We start from the raw sequence: 24,825 nt of genomic DNA, 5'->3' as shown, positions 1-24,825 counted from the left end.
CAGGAGTCTGCTTCCCCTAATAGGATGCAAGGTCCTATAGCTCTGTTTATAGCTGTCCTTACTTCCGAATCTACAGAAGCTACTTAATAAATGATGACAAGGGACGAGTGCAAAGCTGGCTCATCAGGGGTGCAGGAACAGTGAATGGGGATGACAAGGATCAGAGAGCTGCTGCAGCTCATGCCAGGGAATAAAATAGCAACAGCCACGGGTGGTCCCAGGGTGAGGTAACGGGAACAAAGCCCTCACGAGGGCAAAGAGTATGATGCAATCATGAAGATAAAAGCAATATGATTAAGCTAACAGACTAGAAGCTTTATCAGTGGAGAAAACTCAGTACCGCTACACGGCTCCGGGTGCAAGGATTCTCTCCACTCTGAGAGCACTTGTGGGGTCAGTGAGGACCCGCTCAGCTCAGCTGAGAATCCACACACTCTGATTCAATCCAGGAGGCAGGACCTACATTACAAAGACCTTGTCCTTAAGGCTTGGGTTTAAAAATTAGAGCTGGCTAGTGTTTGATAGAAAGAGTAGACACTGGGGACTCTGACAGGCTGGATGCTCACCTGGAGGCTGCAGTCCCTGGCACAGCCTGAGAGCAGGGCCGAGAGCCAGCTAACCATCCCCGTTATCCTTCCTGGGGCCCCAGCCCGCAGACCACGCTGCCCTCTTGCTGAGGTCCCAGGGCGCCAGGCTCTGGCGGGGGTCCAGACCATCCCCCCGCCCAAGGCCACCTGGGCAGTGACTGCCTTGCAGCCTTGAGTGGAGGGGCGGGTCCCCTGGGCCAGCCTCGTCCTGACCCACAGAAGCACCAAAGCAAAGAGAGAGACACCACGGGACATGGTCAAATCAATTTCAGCTCTAATCTGAGCGGCGGCCATGATAAGCTCTAGACTAATCATGTTTGACTAGCTCACAGTTCCCCGAGAGAGCAAATTTTCCGGAAAAATAAATCAATAAAAAGCCTCGGCGGCACGTCCTGGGGATGGGAGACCTGTTTGAGCTAATGTTTATTCAATTAATTCAGAGAGCGGCCCTCTCAGAACCCCAAGCAGGCGGTGAGACTGCTAGTTAGTACCAGTTCTGAATGATTGAATCTGGAAAACCGGGAAAGGCAAGGTGGCAGGCTGCGATGACCAGAGGCGAGAACCCAACCCCTCACCGCTGTTATATGAGGGGACTCCAGCTCTCATCTACCGGAAACCCACGCTTCCATTTACCTTTGGCACACGGCCGTGGGCCCTGGCCTTTGCTGTCTTGAGATAAAGACCCTGCTGGTGACCATCCCAGTCTCTGTGTCAGATGCTCCATTTCAGGGAGTGGGCAGACTCCTCCTCCCCCGCCCTCCTCCCCCTGCCAATGGCGGCTTATTGAGAGGCGATGCCCTCACCTTGAGGTCTGGGATCCCGTAGCCCTTCTTGAGGGTGATCTGGAACACGTCCAGGGCACTGATGTACGCGGCCAGGCGGGAGAGGCTCTGCTTGCCGCTGCCGCCCACCCCCACCAGCAGGGCGTTACCCCGCGGGGACTCCAGGATGCGGTTGATCCTGCAGATGTGGGCCACCGCGTCCTCGAAAAGCACCTGAAAAGAAGCCGGAGCGGAGAGACCCCAGGTGTCTCACCGGCAGGACGCGCCTCCCTCGCTCGTCCCCCGGCCCCAGCCCCACTGCTGCCCACTCGACCCCTGGGCTCACCAGGTTCATGACCGCGTTGACCTCATTGTAACTGTCCAGGACTTCCACCAGAAGCTTGTTCAGCGGAGCCAGGTCGGTCACCGGCAGGTATTTGGGGTCTCCGATCCCGTGAGCAAAGTGGCAGAAGATGTTTGGTTTGGCAAATAGGAGCTCATCACCGAGATCCTAGATGTCGATGGGGGCGGGGCAGGGGAGAGTCTGCTCTGGTGGCCACCACGGGCCCACAGAGCCCAAGCAGCAGCCCTGGCATCTTGCCCGACGGCCTCAGGAGGCCAGGTCACGTCTGCTGGGGCCCACACTGATGCTGCCAGGGGCCCTGCAAACTGCTGGGCAAAAGCCCCTGGTCTGTGTCCCACTGGGAATGAACTGCCAGTCCAGGAAAATGATTCTACCATGCAAACCCCAGACCCACCAGCGGAGTGTGTTACCCCGAGCAGAGCTGTCTCTGCCCGGCTGCTGGAGGGAGAGGTCTTCACCTTCTGACCTGCCGAGATCGCCTCTCCTCCTCGCTTGGGCCACGCGCATGTGGCAGAGCCATCTTGTGGGACCCAGCATGGTCCTTCCCATCCCCATCCCAGGGCCCTTGCAAGGAGGCGAGGATTGTCAGGGGCCCCTACTCTCTCTGCCCCTCCGAACCCTCCTGGGCTTGGCAGGGCGAGCTGGTGGCCTGACTCACGTCAAAGAACTTCTTGGTGGAAGCGATGGTGACCCTGCGCAGCGTGTCCTGGTCCTTCTCGTCCACCATCTTGTCGCCGTACACACGTTCGGCCTCGTGCAGCCAGAGGCGGACGAGGTCCAGCGGGAATTTCAGGATCTCTGCGGTGGAGAACAGGAGCCCCTGCCCCAGACGCGGGATGGTCAGCATCCTTAGGTATGTTGGGAGGCAAGCCAAGTGCCGCACACGGATCAAACGAGAATAGTGGCCGCTTTCCCAGGAAGTGATCTGGTAGAGTGGGACAGTAGCCACTTGGGGCCCAGGAAACTAGAGACTGCCAAGGCCACAAGTCCTGGAGGCTGAAGTGAGTGTCTGTGGTCTGAGAGATGGTGAGGGGGATTCTCTTCACCAGACAGGGTTAAGGGCTGCCCCCTCTAATGGGGTGGATGGTGGAGAAAGGGACAAGGGGTCTGTTCAGGCGCGAGCTGACTATGGGAGGCCTCGAGGCGGCCGTCAAGCTCAAGCTCTGCAGCCAGCCTGCCCGGCCTGGCCTAGCTCAGCTCTTTGCCAACCAAGTGACCTGGCAAGTTCAATGGGTGCTTATTTTCCAAGCCCCTGTCCTGGGTTCTGGGAGTGCAGCGATGACGGGACAGACTCTGCCTTCATGGAGCTCCCCTTGTAGCGGGGAGACAGAACCAGACAGACAAATCACAAGGTAATCGCATGTTGTGATGTGTGCCGTGACATACACGGGGACGGTGGGACAGGGTGTGTGTGGAGGAGGAGGGGCCTCTCGGGGCACGACATTTGAGCTGACACTTGAGATGGGAGGAGATGGGCGTGACTTAACCTCCCTGAGCCTTGGACTCCCCATCTGCAAAAATGGGGATATCTGAGCATTATGTGTTGTTTGGAGGAGGAAATGGGGATCTAAGTGGCCAAACCCAGTGGCTAGTTCAGTCCATCCATAAGAGGAAACATCACCACCACCACCACCAAGACACACTGTCACCAGCCCCACCATCACGTCACCACCACTCTCATCGTCATCACCATGACTCCCAACGTTATCAGCACCCCTCTCATCACCAGCACCACCATAACCATCACCACCATTGTCACTATCAGCATGGCCACCATCAGCAACAGCGCCCCCATCACCATAGTTACCATTATCCCCATCATTACTATCACCATGGTCACCATCAGTACCATCACCATAGTTACCACCACCACCACGGTCACCACCCTCATCATCATCTGTCACAAACATCATCGCATCGTATCCTCCTCCATCACTTTCGTCTATCCATAGGGCACTTTGCTTTCTCTCCCAAGAATGGCAGAGGAGGCGAGCACCCGTGGATTAGGCATTGGCCATAAGGTGGCATTACGTAGCGCTGAGAGAGCAGTACCTGGAAAATATTGGAGAGGTCCCTGAGGTTGAAAACATAATGAAACTTAATGGCCGTGGGAAGAAACGTTGATGTCACTTTCTGGTGCAGGGCTGTTCCAGGAAAAAGACACATCGATTCTTGTGCACTCTTAATGGCCTCAGGAAGTGCAAAGCTTAAGCTATAGTCTCTACAGCAAATGGACTGTGAGACGGTGACAATTTAAGAAATCTGCAGGGGGAGGGATTTTGCCGCTCTGCTCATGTGTCAGTCATTGCTATATACAGAATTTCCTATCTTCCACCTCCCGCCTCGAGCAATTGGATCTCATAATACCCTCTGTTGAAACACAGCGTCATTGAAAACAAATATTGATTTGAAAGTATAAATAAAATATTTAGTAGAGGAGAGTATGAAGCTGCCGTCGGCCCCATAACGCAGCGGGTCTTACGGACAGGAGAGGGGGCGAGGCTGGCCGGCTTACCCAGGGCGGAGGCCACCAGGTGGCTGCTCATCCTCTGGACCGCAAAGGGCGCTGAGCGGTAGGACAGGTGCTGGCTCAGGATGGTGCTGTAGATGCTTGTGAGGGCTTCCTGGCCCGGGAAGCTCACCGCAAACACGCAGAAGTGGCGCTGCCCGGAACAACCAGAGACCCTCGTCAGGCCATGCGTGGGGACCAGCTTGGGGCAGGGCCACCTTCCTGGGGAGCAGACTCTGTCCTTGTCTCCTGGTGTCTTGTGGGCATGGTCAGAATGGACAGGTTCCCTCAAGCCTTGCATGTGGTGAGACCCCCCCCCCACCGCCCCCGCCACCCTTAGATACTGATTCCATCTCAAAACAGTCAAATTCACATCCCGCTCTTCGGGGACAACTTGGCAGTGGCCACAGAGTGTCTCAGTGCAGCCTGGGTTTACATATCAGATCTCTGTCTGTCCAAGGTAATTCAGGGTGAGGCCCTGCCCCGATTATAGACGCAGTATAGGATATCCTGCTAAGTCTAAATTTCACACAGACATTTTTTAGTACAAATACATCTCAAACATTGTATGGGACGTGATTTGCTGTTTTTCTGAAATGCAGATTTGCCCAGGCATCTGTATTTTCATTTGCTTAACCTGGCAGCCTCTCGACGTCCCCACGAATGTGCTGACATCCAAAAGACTGGGCCGTGCTCCAGGGAAAGCCAGCCTGCCGCCCCTACCACCCCACATCCATGCTCTCGTCCTCACTGGACAAATGAGCTTCGGACTCATGCAGCCCACCAAGACGAGTCCAGTTTCTGCCCACCTGAAGTCTGGGGTCGATGGTGAAGGACCCGGACGTGGGGTTCATGCACGCCACGTACTGACAGTTGTGGACGTCCTTCAGCGTCAGCTTCTGTCGGTCGTACCTTCGTGGGGAAGGCCAGCATCAAGCCCTGCCGCTGGCGCCCAGGAGCCACCCTCGGCACCCCACCCACCCCGGTCATGCCTTGCCTATGGTTTAAAAAAAAAAAAACAAAAAAACCACCTTGGGACTTCCCTGCTGGTCCAGTGGCTAATACTCTGCACCCTCAGGGCAGGGGGCCCAGGTTCAACCCCTGGTCAGGGAACTAGATCCCACACAGCACAACTAAAATCCTACGTGCCAAAACAAAGATCAAGTATCGCGCACGTGGGAACAAGGCCTGCTGCAGCTAAATAAATGAATGAAAGAAAGTGCAAGTGAAGTCGCTCAGCCGTGTCCGACTCTTTGCGACCCCATGGATTGCAGCCTAAGAGGCTCCTCTGGCCATGGGATTTTCCAGGCGAGAATACTGGAGTGGGTTGCCATTTCCTTCTCCAGGAGATCTTCCCAATCAGAGATAGAACCCGGGTCTCCCGCAGTGTAGGCAGACACTTTACCGTCTGAACCACCATAAACCTCAATAAATATTGATTATATGTGAAATGGCCAACTGGACTTCATGCTGTAGAGAATGAGAAAATTTTTGAAATGGGAGGCAACAGGGTGGCTCATTGTGCAGGTCTGGGTGTACGTTTCAGCTCAACTGGGACTCCAGGGAGGCTGGCTAACCCCTCTGTGCCTTGACCTCTCCCCCTCCCCGGACCCCCCGGGCCTGAAGCCCCGTCAGCCCGCTCCTGTGTCCCAGCCCTGCCTCCCCACCCGTGGCAGACCCCTCAGCCCGCCTACCAGTGCCCATGGTCCATGTGTTGTCGGATGAGGGTGTGGGGGGCCACCGTCCCGTACTTGTCCACCTCGGGCATGTTCATGTCGTCGATGAAGTAGATCAGCTTCTTGGTGCCTGGCGGTCCGTAGTTCCGCCCTGATTTCTTCTCCAGCGGCTTTTCGAGAACCCCTAGAGAAGGGAATGGGGTAGCCCCCACGGTGCCTGGTCGATCCCAGAGGCAGTGGCCCAAAGGGTAGCCCTGGGGGCCACCGAGGATAGGCGGGTTAGACTCCAGCCACCCAGGGAAGGAAGGAGAGAGGGGTGGGCACCACGGGTCCCAGGCAGCAGTGCAGGAAACTTGTGTCCCATTGACCTTGGGCCACCCGAGACTGGCTGTGAGCTCCCTGTGGGATCTGGTACCCCCACTATGGGGACAGAGACCAGTGGGTGGGGAGCGTGGGAAGTGGAGAGGCAGCTGGTGAGCTCCCAGGGCTGTGGTGAGAAGGGATGGGGCAACTCGTGGTGGGATCGGGGGGCAGCACGTCAGACAAGAGTGACCGGGTGTGACCAGGCCAGGCAGTGAGCACCTGGGCTCGTCCTCGACCGTACCCTGCAGCATGGCCGAGGTCGTGTAGAAGTTGAAGGGCACGGCCTGCACCAGGTAGTCGTCTGTGCTCAGGCTGTCCAGCTTGTCCCCCATTAGCACCGACTTGCCCGTCCCCGCGTTCCCCACCAGCATGACTGGCCACGACTTCTCCATGAGCAGGTCCATGAAGTAGCGGATGCGGATGGTTTCTGTGGTGTGCACCAGTGAGGCCTGGTCGGGGGCAGAGGGGGGCGCGAAGATGTCGGGGGAGGAGCCGTGACCTCAGACAGACCCAGGCCTCCAGGTCCCACCTCCGGACAAACCTACAGACCTGGGCAGTGCGTTAAATCCCCCAGTCTCATGGAAAAGGTCCTACTGATGGAAACTGTGACTGGACGTCCCGATGAGAAGCATGGGGTGGGACTCTGAGTCCCGCTCCTCAGTCATCGTCCATCGTCACTGTTCTGGGCCATTTTGGGCCGTTTACCTGCAGCGGGACGTCGGGGTCCAGCTCGAAGGCGGGCACTTTGTCTGTCCACGGCAGGAACTTCTTGGTGTCAGGGTCTATGTAGTAGTCGAAGACCGTCCCCTGAGAGGGGAACTTGATCGTCTTAAATTCGTTGATCCACCACCTGCTGAACTCGACCCGATAATCTACAAGCTGTTGGGAGACAAAAATGAGGCTCAGAAAGGGCCCCGCCTGGAGGGATGCCGGGAGACGGCGCCCGGGCGGCCGGCTGCTCACCTGGTCCTGGAACATGGCCCCCCCGAAGGCCCAGAAGCAGGCGAACACGAAGTAGAGCTCGTAGAGCTCCTTGGCGGAGTCGGGCGGCGCGTTCTTCTCGGTGAGGAGGCACTCCAGCAGGTAGAGGATCGTCTGGATGATGGTGATCTCAGGCACCGGCGTGATCTTCTTAAACCCGAAGCGGAGCTTGTCCAGGCAGGTGGGCAGGTACTTGTCGAACAGTATCATCAGGTTGGCCTTCTCTGACTGCACCTTGCGCCTCTCGATCCAGCTGCTCACCACCCTGGGGAAGGCGGGAAGGTGCTGAAGGACCAGGCCACCGGGCGGGGTCCCTCTGGTGACCCTCCCCTTGCTGAAGGCTTCCACTGGTGCTCCTGCCTGGTGACAGGGCCGGTCCTGAGACCTTCAGAGGATCTGATGAGGGCGTGCTCTTTCCCCGGGATTCTAGCTGTGGGGTGCTGCCCACCTAGAACAACTAGGAGCCACGCTTCCTACCCTCAGATGTGGCCGATACTGAGGACAGTAGGGCTGCATATAGGAGGAGAGGGGAGGAAAGGATTCATAACATCATCTGGGGGACAGACAGGGAGGGGGTGGGAAGGGAAGAAAAGGAGAGGAGCAGGGATACATCGTGTTATTATCTGGACTCCTGGATCCAGCCATGCCTGAAGCATGCCTGGTGAATTGAGCCAGTTGATGCATTTAGTGGAAGAGTCCAAACCAATACAACAGGCGTTCCTGGGAAGCCACGTCGCCTGGAGTGGGTTGCACAGAGGCGGTCCACCACGGCAGTGCGGGGTGTGGATTCTAGAGTCTGAGTGCCCGACTTGAATGGGCTCTTGTGTGGCCAGCGGTAGCCTCGGGTAAGTTACTCAACACGTCTGGGTTTCAGGTTTCTCATCCGTAAATGAGAGTGATGATGATAACTCCCATTTGGAAGGACTACCTGGGTTGATATTTTTAAGGCTCAGAGGACAGGGCCTGGTCCACAGTAAATGCTAAATAGGCGCCTGCTAAAAGCGTAGAGAGTGCTGGCCGATGAGCTCAGTGAGCTGTCATTTCCAGGATGCCCAGAGCATAAGCAGGAGGCTCACATTACCCAACGCAGCTTGCCTGCCCTCTGCAGACACGCCTTTCTGCAAGTGAGTGCGTGTTCTGGAAGCTCCGAGTCTCACTACATCCCCAGCAGATGAGGGAACCAAGAGTTCAAAACCTCTGCCCTGTTGCCCCTGGGTTAACTAGGTAACAGAGACGATTTTCAAACGCTTGACAAGCAGACACAGGCAAGCAAACACGTGCAGTTAAGAACTGAATTCCAGGTACACTAGGTCTTCAGAACAGAGACCAATTTGCAAATCTATACATAGACTGCCGCATTTGCTTCTATCTTGCAGGCGGATATATCAAATTTTAAATTTTGCCTTGTTAGAGACATTTAGTGCATGCAAATGTGTGTGCTGGCTTTGATCTGAAAAGCCAGCTCAGATATATAACGCCAAGAGGACAAGAGGCTCCCCTGTGGGCACCTGTCCTGTCCCCGGAGGCCATGGGACCCCTGGACTGTGCTTCACGTCCCCGTCCGGGATGGCTGCCCCTGCGGGAGCGCTGCTCTTCCTCTGGGGCTGGCTGGGGGTGCCCTGAGCTGGCTCTTAGCCTCTCCACTTCTCTCCAGCAAAACCCAGGTTTCCTCTTGGTCCCCAAGGAGCCACTCAGAGTCTCCTGGTCATTCCTCTGGAGCCCCAAAGACCACTCCCGGCCGAAGGGCGCGTCTCCTTCAGACCACTCAGTGCCCCTCCTCTGCCCACCCCTGCTGGTCTTCTGGCTCTTTCCTCCCCGCCCCTGCTGGGTGTCCCCCTGGGCGCCCCTCGGCCCCGTCAGCTTCTTCCTGTCCCCCTGCATCTTAGCGGCTCCTGCTCGGACTTTGTTCCAGTTCTCTTGCCTTGTCTGCTGCCCACCCTGGAAAGACCCAGACATGTGACGTGGGAAGAGTTGGCGGCCCCTCAGAAGACATGTCCCCCTGCGGTCTGTGAATGTGGCCTCATTTGGGAAAAGGGTGCTTGCGGATGAAATCAGTCAGGATCTCGAGGTCGAAACATCACGGATGAGGGTGGGCCCTGACCCACTGCCTGGCCCTTATAAGAAGGGAAATGATGACACACAGGTGTGTGCGGGGCGGGGGCCACCTGAGATTCAGAAAGTGGCCACCTCCATCTACCAGCCAAGCATTGCCGGCAACACTAGAAGCTGGGGGAAGAGGTCCCCCCCAGAGCTTCTAGAAGGAACCAACCCTCCCAATGCCTGGTTTCAGATCTCTGGCCTCCAGAAGCAGAAGAGGATAACCCTCCACTGTCTGAAGCTGCCTGGTTTGTGGTCCTTGGTCATGGCGGCCACAGGACGCCAGAAAAGAGGGCGGACAGGTGATGCTGAAGAAGACGGCACAGTGGTGCCGGGTCTCGGCGGCCCCCGGGGCCCTGTGAGTCAGGCCAGCTCCAGTCCCACCCCTGCCAGGCCACGGCGCTTGAGCACCCCTCCAGCCCCGGCCTTGCTGTGTGGGGAGCTGGGCTCACTTCCCACCACAGAGGCACACAGAGCACCAACTCTCCGCCTCCCCGGCTCCCCCTAACTCGCCTGCACCTGGAAACCCTCCCGCCTCTGCTCCGCAGCGCTTATCTTTCCCAGCTGCTTCAAGACTCATTTCCAGAAAGACCCTCCTTTCAAGGGTTTCCTCACAGTTCCTGCTCCTCAAATTGCCACCTGGCTTCTGGTTCTGTCATGCCAGAAATCTGTTCTGCCTGAGTTAGCGGTCAGCTCCCAGCTGCCAAAATCCAGCGGCAACTTTCTGTCCTTGGCTCCTTGATGCTCCGGACGCGACCCTGTCGACCCTGCCTCCCCTCCTGAGGCTTCTTCCTCCCTGGGTGTGCGGGAGGCCACCTTCCACCTGTTCCTTCTGGAAGCGCTTCCTCCCCACATGTCTTATCACTGGAGACCCAGTTTCCCCCGCACGGAGCAGCCTAGGGTCAGACACGCGGCAGGCTCACAGGAAGCACTGGTTGAAGGCGTGGATGGATGGATGGCTGAACGAGAGCAGCCACGGTGTTTCTCGCGAGCCTGTCAGTCCTGGAACGCTGCACCGGGGTTTCTACGTAAGACTGTGCAGGATGTCCTGGCATGTAAATGGCTAGCCATGGGTCCAAGAGCGAAAATGTACCTCCAACTTCAACGCCAAGCCTTCCTTTTCTCACGATTTCAAACGTTTCTCACATCCACCCCTCCTCCCCATCCCCAGTGGCCACCTGTCATCTGCTGGCATGAACTCTTCCCTCCACATCAGAGAGGGCCCCTGTGCCAGCCCCTAGGCTGGTCCAGGGCCGGTCCCTTCCTGCCAAGAGCATCTTGATGCTTCACGGTCCATCCGCCAACACCAGACTGCTACCCGTCCCTGGGAACCTCACACTCTTGCTCTGATGTGCCTTAAATGTTGGTTCTCACCTGAAACTCTTTCCACTCGGAAAGCTCCTTCTCCTCTGTGGGGGGGCGGGGGGTCAGCCCAAACTCTAGCTCCCCTAGGAAGACTTCCTGTCTCCATGACAGGCCCAGGCCCTCCCTTTCCATTTGCTTCATCAGCCGGCATGATGCAGTCCCTGGGCATGTCATCACTTATTCACATGTCTCTCCTGCATCCTCGCATTGCAGGGACCATGCTGCCCGAGGAGGGCCTGGCACACAGCGCTTACCGTATGAATGAATAAACGAGTGGATGAATGCGTGCCCAGGCAACACTGAAATACCACCACCCTTCCCTTTTTCTCTGCATAGTTTGAAGGAGAACAAAAGCCCAACTCACGGGTTCCAGCCCAGATCGGCAGGGTTGATGTACAGGATGCCGGCTCTGGAGACGGTGGCCGGTGTGGCTGTCCTCAGGTGGCTGATCTCAAACACCAGCCGCATGGTGCGGTTCAGGGGGATCCGCTCGTTGCTGGCCAGGGTGAGGACCTGGAGACGGATGCGGGCCTGTGGGTTTCAGCTGCAAGAGCGCCCTCGTCCCGAGGCGGCCACAGGACCCATCTCAGAGGAGGGGGGGGCCAGAGACACCCTCTGCACCCTGCCAGCCACAAACCGCTTCCCTAACCCAGCATCTCTCTGCCGTCCCAGATGTCAGCACGCCCTCCCACCCCAGGGCCATGGAGAGCACCCAGACGTGCATGGACCATGTAGGACTTCACTCTGGGGTTAAATTTGCCTTATCAAACCAGGACTCCTCCTCCCTTTCCTGGGGAACACTGGGGTTCCCTCCTCCACCCGATTGAGAATCACGTTCTTAAGCTGCTTTTAGACGATTCTTGATGTCGTCTGCACCTTCCAAGATATTAGCTTCCCCTCCTACGTGGTGCCACCCACCACGTGGTCAGGTAGGAACGCTCCCCGTGCCTGCACCCTTCACCCACGCTCCCCAGAGAGCATCTGAGCTGGCTTGGGCTCAGTGGGCCTACGTCCTGCAAGGAGTGTGCCTCGGGATGGGGGCTTCCCCCAGCCCCTCACCGTCTATCACACTTTGTGCAGAGCTCCAGACAGGCCCCCTCCTCAGTCCCCATCCACAGCGGGCCCTGTGTGCTGAGTGAGGCGGGCGAGACGTGTGTTGAATCCCACATGCTCCCCTGCCCCTCGTCACTGTGGTTCTGGGGGCTTGGCTCCGGGGTCGCGGGCCCCTCGCACCTTGTTGTCGTCCATGACGGTGTTGAGGGACTCGATCCACATGGGGTCTATGTCTCCATCCAGCACGATCCACTTGGGGCCGTCGTGAGTGATGTTGGCCAGGTCCCGCATGATGGTGGAGAAGAGGCCTGCGGGCGGCAGGGCTGCTCAGGCCTGGCTCTGGGCAGCACTCGCTCCGTGGGGGCGCTGACAGCACTCCGGGCACCCCCCGGGCTGAGACCCAGCCTGCCCCCTCCCGCGCCCGCCCAGCCAACCCTGGCCTCTCTCTCAAAGGTGGCCAGTGCCCTTCCCCAGAGGGACAGTGGACGCTCAGACGGGAGGGGACCTGGCTCACTTCCTGCCCTTCTCTTGACCCCAAGGCCCCCCTCCTTGATGCCTCCACCCCTGACCCTGCCCCACAACACCCCCCGCAAGTCTGGTCCATCCTCAGATTCGACAGCCCTATGTGGAGCGCCACGACCCCAACCAGCACCCCACCCCCTCACTCCTCACTCCCCACCTTTCTTCCTTCTGTCAGTAAAGGTTTGCTGAGTGCTCCTCAAGTTTCAGACTCAGAGCAGGGGGCTTGGGGACAGCCACAGTCCCCTGCCCACCCCACAGAACTTGCATTCCAGTGGAGGGGGGTGGGGGAAACACAAGATACACACACAGAAACACATACAGTGTCACGAAGAGAAAGCAGGGTGAGGGGCAAAGGACCCTTGCAGGGGGGAGACTGGAGCAGAGCCCCAGCCTGGCCCAGGAAGGGGGTGATGGAAGCTCAGGTAGGGTGGGGGAGCCCCCAGGAAGCAGGCACCCCTCCTTCCATCCGCTCCAGAGCCCCTTCCTCCCCCTGGGGCCCCTCTCTCTCCTCCAGCCCCTCATTTGTCCTTTCTCCAGTGTCCTGGGTTCTTTTTATAAAGCACAGACCTCGTCAAGGCCCTCCTCCAGGGAAGCAGCGTTCCCAGCCCCCGAGGCTCCGGCCTGTGTTTCCGGGCCCCTCCCTGCTACATGGACCACAGTGTGGTGGCCCCGCTTGGGGCCGCTGTGCTGATGCTCACGTGTCCGTGGCTTCCCCACTTCCCCCACCTGGTGGAGTGAGCCGGCTGCCCTCTGTGATCTCCCTGCTCTCCGTGAGTGCCATCAGGATGCCCCGTGTGTATGCGCAGGCCCCTGCCCCAGCTGGACCTGCCGAGGGTCTCCCTCGGGGGCCTGGCCACGGGTTCGCTGCACGGAGCCCGGCTGAGCATCCACAACAAAATCGGCGGGCCGCGGACCCAGGCCTAGGACGCCGGCTCCGACCCCTGGTCCCCTTGGTCCCGCGGGGGTCCTGCTCTGTTACCATCTTTCCACTCCCTGGTCGCCGGGTTGATGATGCCAAAGAGTTCGTCACAGGTGACGGCCTTGGGGTCCAGGTCCACGGCCACCGGCTTCCTCTTCAGGTTCTGGTAGGTCTTGTTCAGAGACCTGAGCACCTGCACCAAGAAGAGGCCACCCACGCGGGGCTCAGGGGCCGCGCCCCAGGCCCAAACCCCGCGCCAGGGCCCCCGTGCAAGCTCACAGGGCCTTTGAAGACCCACGGGCAGAAGCCCGGCCTTGGGCCTGCTTTGCCCTGGAGACACGCAGGTGCGTTTGCGTCCCTCAGACAATACCCAGGGCCACGCCAGGCGCCCTGTGACCGCTCCTCTGTGCACAGCGGACAGCTGCTGTGCCAAAGCCCGGGAAAATTCCCACTGTTCCTGATAATACAAGTTATGTGTGCTCGCTGGGAAAAATTACCTGCAGCTCTTCCACCGAGAGAAGAGTTTTTAAGGACATTTGAGGAGGTTCACGTGGATATGCGTGTAGATACACACACATACATACATTCCTTTTTAGAGAACTGGCTCATACAGTTTCTGCTTTTTAAAAATAACTTGAAGTGAGCAGCCCTCGTGTTACACAGTCTTTGGAGATGATCTTTAATAATAGCATAATTGTCCATCCTGTGGGTGTCTAGCTGAGCACTCGGCTGGTTTAGAATTTTCCGATGTTATGGGTATTGGTAATGCTGGCCGCCACCCTCTGCTTCCCACTGTGCCCCAGGCGATGGCAGGGGGCAGGAGGGTGGGGACTGGCTGCAGACAGGTGGATGACCAGCATCAAGGGGGAAGGGACGGAAGGAGAGGAGGCCCGGGAGAAGGGTCTCAAGGGGGGACCAGGGTCCCCAGCCACTCTGGGCCTCCTCGGCTGTCCCTGTCACCCGGCACAGCTCCCTTCCCAGCCCATGATGCTCTGCGGGGGCCCGGGGTGCCCTGGGCCGGGTCCCAGGCAGGTGCCTACCTGGGACTTGCCGCTGCCCGCATTCCCGATGACAAACACCGAGTGCCGGACCTGTAGCAGCTCCTCCAGCTGCACCACCTTCAGCACGAAGCCGTCCTCTGCCTGCAGCTGCAGCTCCACGATGCTCTGCTTGATGACCTGGGGGGGGGGGTGCAGGACGGGGTGCTGGGCCCGCCGGGCAGGACCGGGAAACCCCCGCCAGGGAAGAGATCAGAAGGGAACAGCGGCCCTGCCCGTGGGGGTGTCCAGGTGCTCTGCCGTGGGTGCTACTAAGACCCCCATGCGGGGGATAGGTTTGTCTGAAGCCCCTTCTGCTGCTTCTCCTGACCCTCCAGTATTGAGAAAGGGGCTGGAGAGGCAGCCTGTGGCTTCGGGACATTCCTCAGGGCAGATGGAGACACGCATGCGTGGCCATTGCCTGCTGGCAGGCACGGGCATCACCCCCATGTGGTACCTGCCACTTAGATGGTGGAAAGTGATGATGGAAAGTGAGGTCCTCGGCAGCAAGGAGGCACTGATGGGACCCCAGCCATACCCACCTTCTCAAAATTCAGGTCCCGTTTCCGAGGCACATCCAGGGCGGGGAAGAGGTCCCCGATGAGCCCCATGAACACGGGCAGGTCGTCGGTGACGATCTTGGGGATATTGAAGTCCCTGAGCGCCCGCATCAGCACCTGGTCCTCTGCCCGGCTGGGGTCGCCCCTCTTCAGGGAGCCGGCCACCACCAGCACAGACTTGATGGCTCGCAGGCCCCAGTCGTAGTGATCCTGCGGGTGGGCGGGCGGGTGGGCATGAGCGTGCCACCTGACGTGCCAGGACCGAGGCTGGGGGGCTTCGCCAGGCCGTCTGGGAGGCAGCCCAGGCCGGCTGCATTTGTCATCCCTCCCGCCCCTGGCTCCGTGGGCCCCCAGACAGTCACACACCTGCTTTGACAGCAGCTCTTTGCACAAGGTGTAGAGTGTGATGAACTTCCTGGCCAGAAGGCGGGCTTCCAGAAAGCCCTCGGCCACCAGCATGATCTCGCATATCAGTTCAAAGTCGGGAACCACCATGGCACAGGGCCTGAGGGGTCCGGGGGGGTCTGTCTTGGCTTCTCCCCCTCCTCCATGCCTGCCCCCACCTGCCCCTCATGAGCTCACCACCTTCCAGGAGGACCACAGCCTTACTGGCAGAGACTCTAGGTGCAGAGCAGCTTCCCAGACCCCCTCCCCTCCCCTCGGCTCCCCTCCTGTCTTCACTGTTGCCCCCTTGCTCTGCACAGGGGTATCTCCGGGCCCTGCCCCCCTTTACTCAAATCCTCTGAGAGTCACCTCAGCGCTGCCTCCCCCACCACCTTGTACCGATTGGCTGTGTGCATGCTCAGTCTCTCAGTCGTGTCCGACTCTTTGTGACCCCACGACTGTAGCCCATCAGGCTCCAAAGTCCATAGGATTTCCCGGGCAAAAATATGGGAGTGGGTTGCCATTTCCTTCTCCAGGGGATCTTCCTGACCCGTGGGCAGCTTATGCCTAAAATGGGACCTTCCTCTCCACCCCCTGGGAGTCAGAGAGTGGGAAGACACCGTCTGCTCCTTACAGAGGTCCTGGCCAGGTAGCCCCTCTCACCCAGGCCTTGTTTCCTGTCCCTGCCTCCCCTAGCCCCCTCTGGGTTGACCCAGCCCTCCACAGCCGCTCTCCTGGGCCTTGCCCCCGCCGCACACCTGAACAAGGCCTTTAAGTTCTCTGGCAGCTCCGTGCGCCCGGCATACCCCGGGTTCATGGTGATGAAGATGCCGACGGTGGGGATGAGGCTTATCATCTCTCCCAGGAAATTAAACGTTTTCTTCTTGGCCCGAATTGCATCTTGGACACATTTTACCTAAACAGTTGGTACATAGATGGGTTCATGCGGGAATAGCTAACTCTGATGGGCTGGATGGAGCTTCGTTTGTGCTAAAGCGTGTGAATGGCTGTGAATTTGCAGAGGACTGTCCTGATCTTTTTTTTTTTTAATTAAACTTTGATACAATTGTAGATTCATGTGCAGTTGTTAAGAAAGAAAAAGAGGGGATCCCATGGGTCCCTCCCCAGCGCCCCCCAGTGGTGACCGCGGTGCGGCATCACCACCAGGACAGCGACCTGGAGATGACGGACATTTCCGTGACCTCAGGTGGAGTCACCCTTGACAGCCACCCCCACCCCTCTGCCACCCCACCCTCCCCTGACCCCCTACAATCAGTCATCTGCTCCCATTTCTGTGATTCTCTCTTTCATGAACCTTAGTAAGTAGGATGGTACAGTATGTAATCTCAGATGGGCTTTGGTTACTCAGCGAGACGCCCTGGGGGTTCCTCCAGGTCAAGGCTAATCCTCGTTATCGAGTGACGTTCCGCCCCCTAGCCATTTTGTGAGTCTGTTCCTGCTCCAGCAGTGACCCGTGGGAGGGCTGATTGGTAGCCATCCCCACATCAGATACTCGGCATTGGGTGAAATCTGAATTCTGGGACTACTAGCTCTGCCTTTGACCCTTAGTGCCCGTTGAGCAGCTGCAAACCTCCAAGCCCCCACTGGAGGGCGCCCTGTTCCCACAGTTAAGACCTGCTCCGAGTCTGGGGCTCCCAAGCAAAGTCCAGGATTTTCCTGCCAGACTGGTCTGCGGTGCGTGCAGCTCACACCCCAACAGGGCGGGGCCTGGAGGGGGGGCCTGGAGGGGGGGCCTGGAGGTGGGACCCCCCCCGCCCCACCCCCCACCACGTGGAGCGTCTCCTGATGTTCTATTCCAGTTCTTGCTCCTCCACTTCAGTTCACAGAGCTCTGCACAATTTTCCCAGGGTCTGTGCACCGACTTCGGGGGTTGAGGGGTCCCCAAAGCAGCAGTCAGCACTGCCAGAGAGTCCGGGGGTGCTGACTGCCCCATCTTCCTTTTGCCTTACTGGCCTCTGGTCTCAGGGCTTGGGGATAGTTCTTTGTCTACACCAAGAGGGAAACAGCAGTGGAGGAGGCCAGCTACCTGCACTCACCCCTAATCCTGCCAGCAAACGCATTCTACAGATTAGACAATGGAGGCATGGAGAGTTTAAATAGAGCCCAGAACCAGGCAGTCCTGCACTCCATCACGGGTATTCCCCAAATACCTGGGCACACTTCCTCCCTTTCTCCCAGCACTCTTGTCTAATGGACAAGCTCCTATGCATACTTCAATGCCCAGCTCCATTGGGAACTGAAACGAAGCCCTCTGTCCTGGACCCTAGGCAAAACTGACTATCCCCCAATCTGCATTCAGTGACAAGTTTGCTGTGTCTGACCCTTCTGTGTGCCCCACCAGACTGCGGGCCCCCGAAGGACAGGGCTGGGGTCCCGCTCACCTCTGTGCCATACCCCCACTCAGGCTGACCTGACCATACCGGGAAGCTGACGAGCCCCGATGCGGGAGGGCAGCGAGTTCCCGAAGGTGACCCAGAGGCCGCACGGGGGCCCTACCTGTACAGCAATCACGGACAAGACCTCCACAGAGATCCGATTAAACTCGTCAAAGCAGCCCCAGGCTCCGGTCTGGGCCAGGCCCTTGTAGATGTTTCCGCAGGACTAGGAAAGGTGGCGGGGAGAAGTGGGCACTGGGGAGTCCTGCCAGGGGCCCCCGCTTGCCCTGTCAGCTCCTGCCCAGGTTGGGGGTCAGGCTTGGGAACTTTGGGGTCCCCGGGAGGCTAGAGGCAGGCCGTCCCCTCCCTGGAAGAGTCAACATGGGGCCGGGTGCCAGGAAGAGCCCAGGTCCTCCCTGCACTGAAGGCTTTGCCTGGACTCAGATAAGGCCGTTTGTGTAAAATTCACCCTGGCATTTTCCACTAGCACACAAGGAGGGGCCTTCCCTCTAAGGTGGAGGAGATGGACTCAGGCCCTTGAAAGATAAAAGGGATGATTCTTCAGTGTTTACACACAGGATTCCTTCTAGGAGGATCCAGCTTCAGATTTCACTTCTCTAAAACCCAGGAGGTTGGTGTGGGCTGTGGCCTTCACCGTCAGAGGGGGCAGCTGTCCCCACCCTCAGCCTCAAGATGGGGTCTCCTGGACTGTGGGGATCCCATGGGGATGGGGCGGGGAGGCCCCAGGAGGCCATGTTCATGACCTCAGTGGCTCCCAACCCTTCGCACCAGAGGCTGCTTTGACCTGACCTCCACGGTCTTCTTTCCTGGGCCCTTTAAGAACTGTGGCTGTGCCACAAAGCCTTTGACCGCAGGGACCTGGCCCCTCCGCAGGGGCCACCCCCCACACCCTGCCCCCTCGGAGGCTCTCACTCTCTCTGGTACCCCCAGTTGCTGGGACAAGCTTGGGATGTAGGTTGGGAGGGGTTGCCTCCCTAGCAGGGAAGGATGTTTGGAGCCGGGTGTTCCATCTCTGGGGTCGCACAGAGTTGGACACGACTGAAGCGACTTAGCAGCAGCAGCAGCAGCTTGTCCACCCTGGGATCCTCCACCAGACACGCTGGTCATGCCCAAGAGGCCAGCCAGCAGTGTCCACCCATCCAGCGGTCACTTGGGGAGTGTTGGCTGCGGCCTCCTGGGGGAGGGGACTCCAGGTCCCCTGGACGTGGGGTGGGTACCTTGTAGTCCATCTGCTCGGAGCAGTTGAAGACGTACACCATGGTGCCCAGGGCTCTGCCCAGGTCCTTGGTCGTCTCGGTCTTGCCAGTCCCGGCGGGGCCAGCAGGAGCTCCGCCCATGATCAGATGGAGGGACTGGGTCAAGGTTATGTAGCATCTGTAAGGGACATCCAATCACCCTGTGGGTGGCAACCCCAGGGCTGCCCACTTTCTTTTACTGTGGGTCGGTGACAGCCCCTGAGCCCCAAGGTGGCACCAAAGGGAGCTCAAAGGGGCAAAGGAGGGCTTGTGTTGTCACCAAGGAGCAAACGCCATCCCGCTGGAGCAGACACTACGTGAGGGCTGAACCAGCCATGGCACTAGGGGTACAGGGGCGGGAAGGAACGCTATGTTGCCCGTCCAATGGAACAGCCGCATCACAGGTGCTGAGGATCTGGTCTGAGTGCTTTTTGGTGTCACGTGATTCACTTGACCCTCGACAAGCTGCTGAGGATTTATAAAACATCATCCCCATTTTACAGGCCCTCAGAAAGGCTAAGCAACACCCCTAAGGCCAAACAGCCAAGGTCAGAATGAAGGAATAAGGTCTCGGCTCCAAGGCTGGGTGCCTGGCAGGTAGCAGAACTGAACCTGAACGCAGGTCCCCCAGCCCAGACGCCCGCATCCGTCAGCCTCAGCAGGGGACATTTGGGTCTGATGGTGCAAGGACACGTGGGGAAGAGCCCAGAGAAAGGGTGCGATTCCCTCCCCTGCGTTGTTCGCGGCCAGGCGGGAAGGCGGCCGGGGCCCTCACCTGTCCGTGAGTGGGGTGATGACCAGCCGCGGGGTGTTGCCCAGGTACTCATATGAGTACTGGATCTGGGCGTCACAGATGTTGGCAAAGCAGTGCTTCTTCTCCTCGTCCCAGCGGTGCCGCAGCTGGGACTGCCAGGTGAAGGCCTGGGAGCTCTCCACCTGCGGGGGGAGCAGGCTGGCTTGCCTCCAAGCAGTCCTTGACCCCGGGGTGCTTCCAGCACCCCGCCCCTCCCCAGGTGCCCCCATCAAGCCTAACACCGCCCCCACTGCTGAACCAGGGGCACTTCTGATTGGGCTGCTCGTCCAGTGGCTCACCAGGGGTGAGATTAGGGGTTCAGAACGGGGTAGCCGCTGCCTGGAGAAGTGTCCCCCCGCCCCGCTGAGGAAGAAGCAGTGACTGGGGTGGGGGATGTGGGCTGGAGTCCTGAGCCCCAGGCCCCCACCCTGGTTCCTGGCCCCTCCAGGCACCCATGCCTTGGCGGTGATCATCTTGGCCACCACGTCCCGGGCGTGGACATCGATGGTACAGATGGTCATGATCTTCATTCTGTCCCCTGCACTGAGGTTTCCAATGAGCAGAGTGATGAGCGCGTTGAGCTGGCTGATCTGTGGGAGCAAACATGCCTCCCTCACACACGGCTCCCCGGGTGGCCTCAGGGGTGGCCTCCGGGCTGGGCGGGTCCCCCTGGGCACTCGGGAACTGCCCCTCCCCCATGGAATATCAAGAAGTCACTAAAAATGGTGTCGATGAAGATCTGATGTCATGAGAGATGGCAGACAGTAAGTGAAAACAGGATTTTAAAGCCACTTGGATAGTTGTGTATTTTTGCCTAGGAACTGATTATATGTACACTAGGTTAGCTAAGAATCTGTTGACAGGGTTATATCTTTCATTTTAAACATTATCTTTGGTTTCTAAATTTCTAACCAAGAATCTGTCAAAAAATCAAATCGAAATAGAGAATTAAAGTCATGTATTTCTGAAACAGTTACTCCTGGGCAGAACAGCTGTTGCCAATATTTGGCTGCTTTTGACTCAGAGAAATGGCAGGGGCACGAGCCAGGACCTCACAGAGCAAGGTGCTTAGGACAGACACAGGGTGGGCGGGACACACCTGCTTCTTGTTGTAATCTTTGATGGCATTTTCGTAGCCTTCCTCCAGCCTGGCAAACGCCAAGCCCACCTCGGTGGCCCACCAGATTTGGGTGCACGTGAGCGCGATCTGGAAACAGAGGGGGCCCCAGTACCCCGCCACGTGACCACCTTTTTCTGTCCGACGGAAGAGTTCACACCAGTTAAGGTGGCTCTTCGCCACCGGACTGTGGCTAACCCAGGACGGGTGAGCTCCATCCACCCCTCCCCGCATTTCAGAGCTGCCCCGTCCACCCAGCTCAGACCTGGGCGGGGTAGTCAAAGATCCACTGCTCCCTTGGCTTCTCCTCATAGGTCACCACAGCTTCGGGGATCTCGTGGCGGAGCGTGGCACACATCCTGTCCAGCACCCGGTTCAGCCAGACCTCTACCTGGGGACGGAGCCACGGGGACCAGAGAGGGTGAGCATGTCTCATCCGATGACTTGCTCTGACATTTACGAAATCAATTACCACTTGTCCTCATCCGTATCATCATTCCAGGGGTAGAAATGCCCAAGTTTTCTGAGCGGTAAGAATGCCCTGCTGGAAAAATGTGTTCAGCAAGCCTCGCTGTACCCACAAAACTAGTTGCATTGGGCTTTCGTGTGCAATCACTGTGTCTAAACACAGAAGGGATAGGGAACGAGAGAAAAAGCTAGAGAAGACAGTCTGTGTCTGAGCCCACGAAGTAGTGCTGATGTTCCGGGACAGGGCATCTGTCCCCCGGGCCCTGCTGCCCCCTGTCCCAGGCGGATTCTGACCAGCAGAGCCCCACTTGTCCTCAAGGGCATTCTTTGTCACGCGGACAAACTGGCTGATGACCCTTGCGTGTATTTTGAAATACAAACCTTCAACTAACTGCCACCAGGGGGAAAATACCTGAATGGGATAATCAGGTTGGTTTTTCTTTTAAGCTATTGATAGAAGCACAGTGCAGGCTGTAGTTCAGTGGTTATGTCTGTAAGTGGTTAAGTGTGGGAAGTGTCTGAACAAACCGATGAATGGATCCTGCGTCACCCTGTCCGGCCAGGCACTCTGAATTCAACTTGTTGGAGCTCGAGTTTTCTCGCGTGAGATTTTTAATGCCCCAAGCCAATTTACCTCCAAATTACATTTTGCTTAGGCAAAATGTAAGAATTGATTTGGATGCTTGAATAATACTTGGGCAAAAAGATGGGGGAGAGGGCAGCCAGGAAGCTTGCTGTCAGCAGAAGGGAGAAGCCTCCTGGGCTGGGGAGGTGGGACTGGGGCTGGGCTGCCCAGGGTAAGAGGAGCCCTCTGCTAAATATGGAAGCTGTAAAGCCCATCATGCTGAACAGGGATGAGACCTTGGCAGGTGTGCAAGGCACCCTCCAAAGTGGCCCCCTTGGCATTAATAATAATAAAACGATGAGGATTTAAGGGCATTAATAAATCTGTTCTCTCCCTCCCTTTCCCCCTCCCTCCTTTCTCCTTCCTTTCTTTTCACGGGTCACCTCAGACTGCATAGGTAAGGCTGTGCAGGGACTCCTATAAAGACGTCCCTTAAGCATTTGTTCTGCAAGGCTGAGAGAAGAGGAGAGAGGGCTGGCCACGGGCTGCTGCTGACAGCCTGTCTGGCCACGCGGTCCCGGTCACGGGGCACCACCATCCCCAGGGCAGTGCTCTGCGCGTCCCGCGGCGGCTCGCACCTGCCCCGAGAGGTTGCACTCCTGGTCAAAGTCCACATACTCGTCCTCCTTGCTATACATGCCCAGGCCGAACTTGAGCGGCTTCCCACTGGCGTCCAGGCGGAACTTCAGTTTACACAGGCTGTCGAAGAGCTTGGACAGATGGCGGCTCACCTGGATTTCAGGGTCGGAGGGGGAGGACATTGGATTTTGCAACCCAGGGGCTCACAGGTGGATGCCCATGGCCTGGGTCTCCCTTGGGTGGTCTTAAGCATCATTTTTTTAAAATTTATTCTCCCCCCTCCCCGACCCCCCACCTCTGGGATGCTGATTAAACACACTTCACCAACAAAGGAAACAGCAAGCGCTGCTCGGCAGAATCTTCTGAATGTCTGTTTCTTCTCTTCCCTGAGAAGGTTCTGACCCAGGGGGCACGGGGCCTATGCCCCTAAGTCAGATGCTCAGAACCTAAACTGTGGGCCGCCTTGGGGCTCCCATACCGTGCATCTGCAACCCCATGATTAGAATAAAATACGGTCCCCTCCCTTTGCCCGGATGCTCGCCCTTCTCTCTTTTAGAAGAGGAGCCTCGCGGGACCTTTTCCTCCCGGTGTCTGGGGTTTGGCAGGATGAGCAGCATGTGTCTTAGAAACGGGCATCTCGCCCATTTTCCAGAGCACAATGATGGCGCTCAGGGAGGGAAGGGCGGGCTCTGAGAGCGGTCCCGGGTCCTTCTGTCACGGCCCGGCCCCTGGGCGGTTTCTGGTGTGGACCACCTCTCGGACACTCCAACATCCCGGGGCCACCCGGACATGGGGCCTGGCACCCCTTCGGACCATCAGGGGCCCGCCTACCTCCATGGGGTCATTTCCGTTGGAAAGAATGTCCAGGAGGTCAGCTGAAGAGACAAAGTAGAACCTGGGGAAAGCCAGTCTTTTTGTCTCTAAATATTCGGCCAAGGCCTTTTCGCACACAGCCAACCTGGGGGCAGGGAATGAGGCTGCTGAGTCCTGCTCGACAGAAGGTCTCTGCCAGCCCATCCTTCCACGCACTGGACAGACGACCCTGGAGACGCTCAGGCCGTTCCCAGCCCCAGTTTGATTCAAATCTTCCAAGCGGACACGCTCTTTCTCAGCCAGCCCCCGCACTTGTGGACGTCGCCAGGCAGGAGGGGCTACAGTTGAATCTCTGCCATCGTGCCTTCCTCTGAGGCCAAAGCAGTCTCTGTGGCTAGGGTGGCAGGAAGTGGCAGGTGCTTCCAGGGAGGGGATGTGTTAACCCACAACCTGGGGCTTTCCTGGCCTGGCCAGCGGGGTAGCGGGGAAGGCACATGACTCGGGTTTCTGCCACGGTGAAGCCCCTTGTCTGGACAGGTATGGGACCCACCTCTTCTTCAGGTCCTCAAGTTTGTCATAGAGGCCAGGTTTGTTGGTGGCTTCAACCACATTGGGTGTTTTCACTGCGTCTTCCATCAGGGCCTGGGAGGAGAGAGGGACCGCCATGGCACCACAAGCCCTGTTTGCACCAAGGGAGCCATTTCCAAAAGTGCCCAGGCAGGAGCCAGAGAGCTGTGCTCACCTTGAACTCGATGTCGATGTCATCAAAGCGCCTGGAATCCTCTGGCAGCTGGGCCCGTATATCTTCGGAACCAATGAAAATGCTCTCCAGGTGGCTCCAGGTTCTCTGGACCTCAAACCAGATGGAGATGACTGAGTCCGCCGTGGACAGCTTCTGCTGCCAGCTGGTCACCTCCTTCAGGAAGTGGGACAGGTACTTGGACATCATCAGGTTCTGAAGCTGCACCTGGTTGTCCTCCAGCGTCTCCACCAGCACCTCGTCTGACTTGAGCATCATGGTGCCCGTCCGTGGGTGCGGCTCGTGCTCAAACTCCATGGTGGACCACGTGCTGTCCAGGGCTTTCAGCACCTTTCGGAGGAACAGGAACCGGGTCAGCGAGAGTCTGGCAAGAATCACTGACGAGGACCCAGAGTTTCCTGGGACGTGGAAGGAGGCCCTGCTCTCAGAAAGCCAAAATGTTCATGCCAACATTATTCACAGTGGCCAACAGATGGAAGCAACCCCAATGTCCCTCGGTGGGTGAATGGGTGGACAAAATGTGGAGTGTTCATGTAACGAAATATTTGGCTATAAAAAAGAATGATGTATGGACACGTGCTACAACACGAAGGAAACTTAAAAACATGCTCAGTGAAAGAAGTCAGACACAAAAGCCGACATTATTATGTTTACATGTATATGAAATGCACAGAAAAGGCGAACCTATAGAAGCAGTAGGTTAGAGCTGGGATGGGGGGAGGTGTGAGAAGACAGGAGATACTAGCTAAAGGGTCTGGGTTTCATCCCTTTTTGAGGAGATGAAAATGTCCTAAAATTGACTAATTCTAACATGTGATGGCTGCACATTTCTGTAAATAT

At 57.8% G+C, this 24,825-nt stretch overlaps 1 protein-coding gene across 2 annotated transcripts in view; it reads right to left on the bottom strand.

Moving 5' to 3' along the window:
- DNAH17 (dynein axonemal heavy chain 17) overlaps positions 1–24,825 on the bottom strand; it is a 93,693-nt gene that overhangs the window by 31,177 nt on the left and 37,691 nt on the right. Inside the window, exons 27-53 of one of the 2 annotated variants that reach the window (XM_027518330.1) lie at positions 23,968–24,315; positions 23,776–23,867; positions 23,244–23,370; positions 22,412–22,564; positions 21,006–21,131; positions 20,723–20,830; positions 20,082–20,213; positions 19,606–19,766; positions 18,813–18,969; positions 17,696–17,800; positions 15,937–16,094; positions 15,161–15,299; positions 14,777–15,004; positions 14,238–14,375; positions 13,258–13,390; positions 11,937–12,064; positions 11,068–11,216; positions 7,224–7,506; positions 6,966–7,139; positions 6,502–6,709; positions 5,916–6,081; positions 5,031–5,133; positions 4,228–4,375; positions 3,765–3,856; positions 2,371–2,532; positions 1,695–1,859; positions 1,391–1,582 (exon numbers count right to left, since the gene is read on the bottom strand). In XM_027518330.1, the coding sequence (XP_027374131.1) occupies positions 1,391–1,582; positions 1,695–1,859; positions 2,371–2,532; positions 3,765–3,856; positions 4,228–4,375; positions 5,031–5,133; positions 5,916–6,081; positions 6,502–6,709; positions 6,966–7,139; positions 7,224–7,506; positions 11,068–11,216; positions 11,937–12,064; positions 13,258–13,390; positions 14,238–14,375; positions 14,777–15,004; positions 15,161–15,299; positions 15,937–16,094; positions 17,696–17,800; positions 18,813–18,969; positions 19,606–19,766; positions 20,082–20,213; positions 20,723–20,830; positions 21,006–21,131; positions 22,412–22,564; positions 23,244–23,370; positions 23,776–23,867; positions 23,968–24,315 (4,275 nt within the window). Of the gene's footprint in view, positions 1–1,390; positions 1,583–1,694; positions 1,860–2,370; positions 3,644–3,764; positions 3,857–4,227; positions 4,376–5,030; positions 5,134–5,915; positions 6,082–6,501; positions 6,710–6,965; positions 7,140–7,223; positions 7,507–11,067; positions 11,217–11,936; positions 12,065–13,257; positions 13,391–14,237; positions 14,376–14,776; positions 15,005–15,160; positions 15,300–15,936; positions 16,095–17,695; positions 17,801–18,812; positions 18,970–19,605; positions 19,767–20,081; positions 20,214–20,722; positions 20,831–21,005; positions 21,132–22,411; positions 22,565–23,243; positions 23,371–23,775; positions 23,868–23,967; positions 24,316–24,825 lie in introns of those variants that run through there. The other variant, XM_027518328.1, reaches the window with a different exon arrangement.

This window comes from Bos indicus x Bos taurus, chromosome 19, assembly GCF_003369695.1.
Source record: "Bos indicus x Bos taurus breed Angus x Brahman F1 hybrid chromosome 19, Bos_hybrid_MaternalHap_v2.0, whole genome shotgun sequence".
NCBI classification, from domain to species: domain Eukaryota; kingdom Metazoa; phylum Chordata; class Mammalia; order Artiodactyla; family Bovidae; genus Bos; species Bos indicus x Bos taurus.
This window is presented reverse-complemented; position numbering and strand designations above follow the sequence as displayed.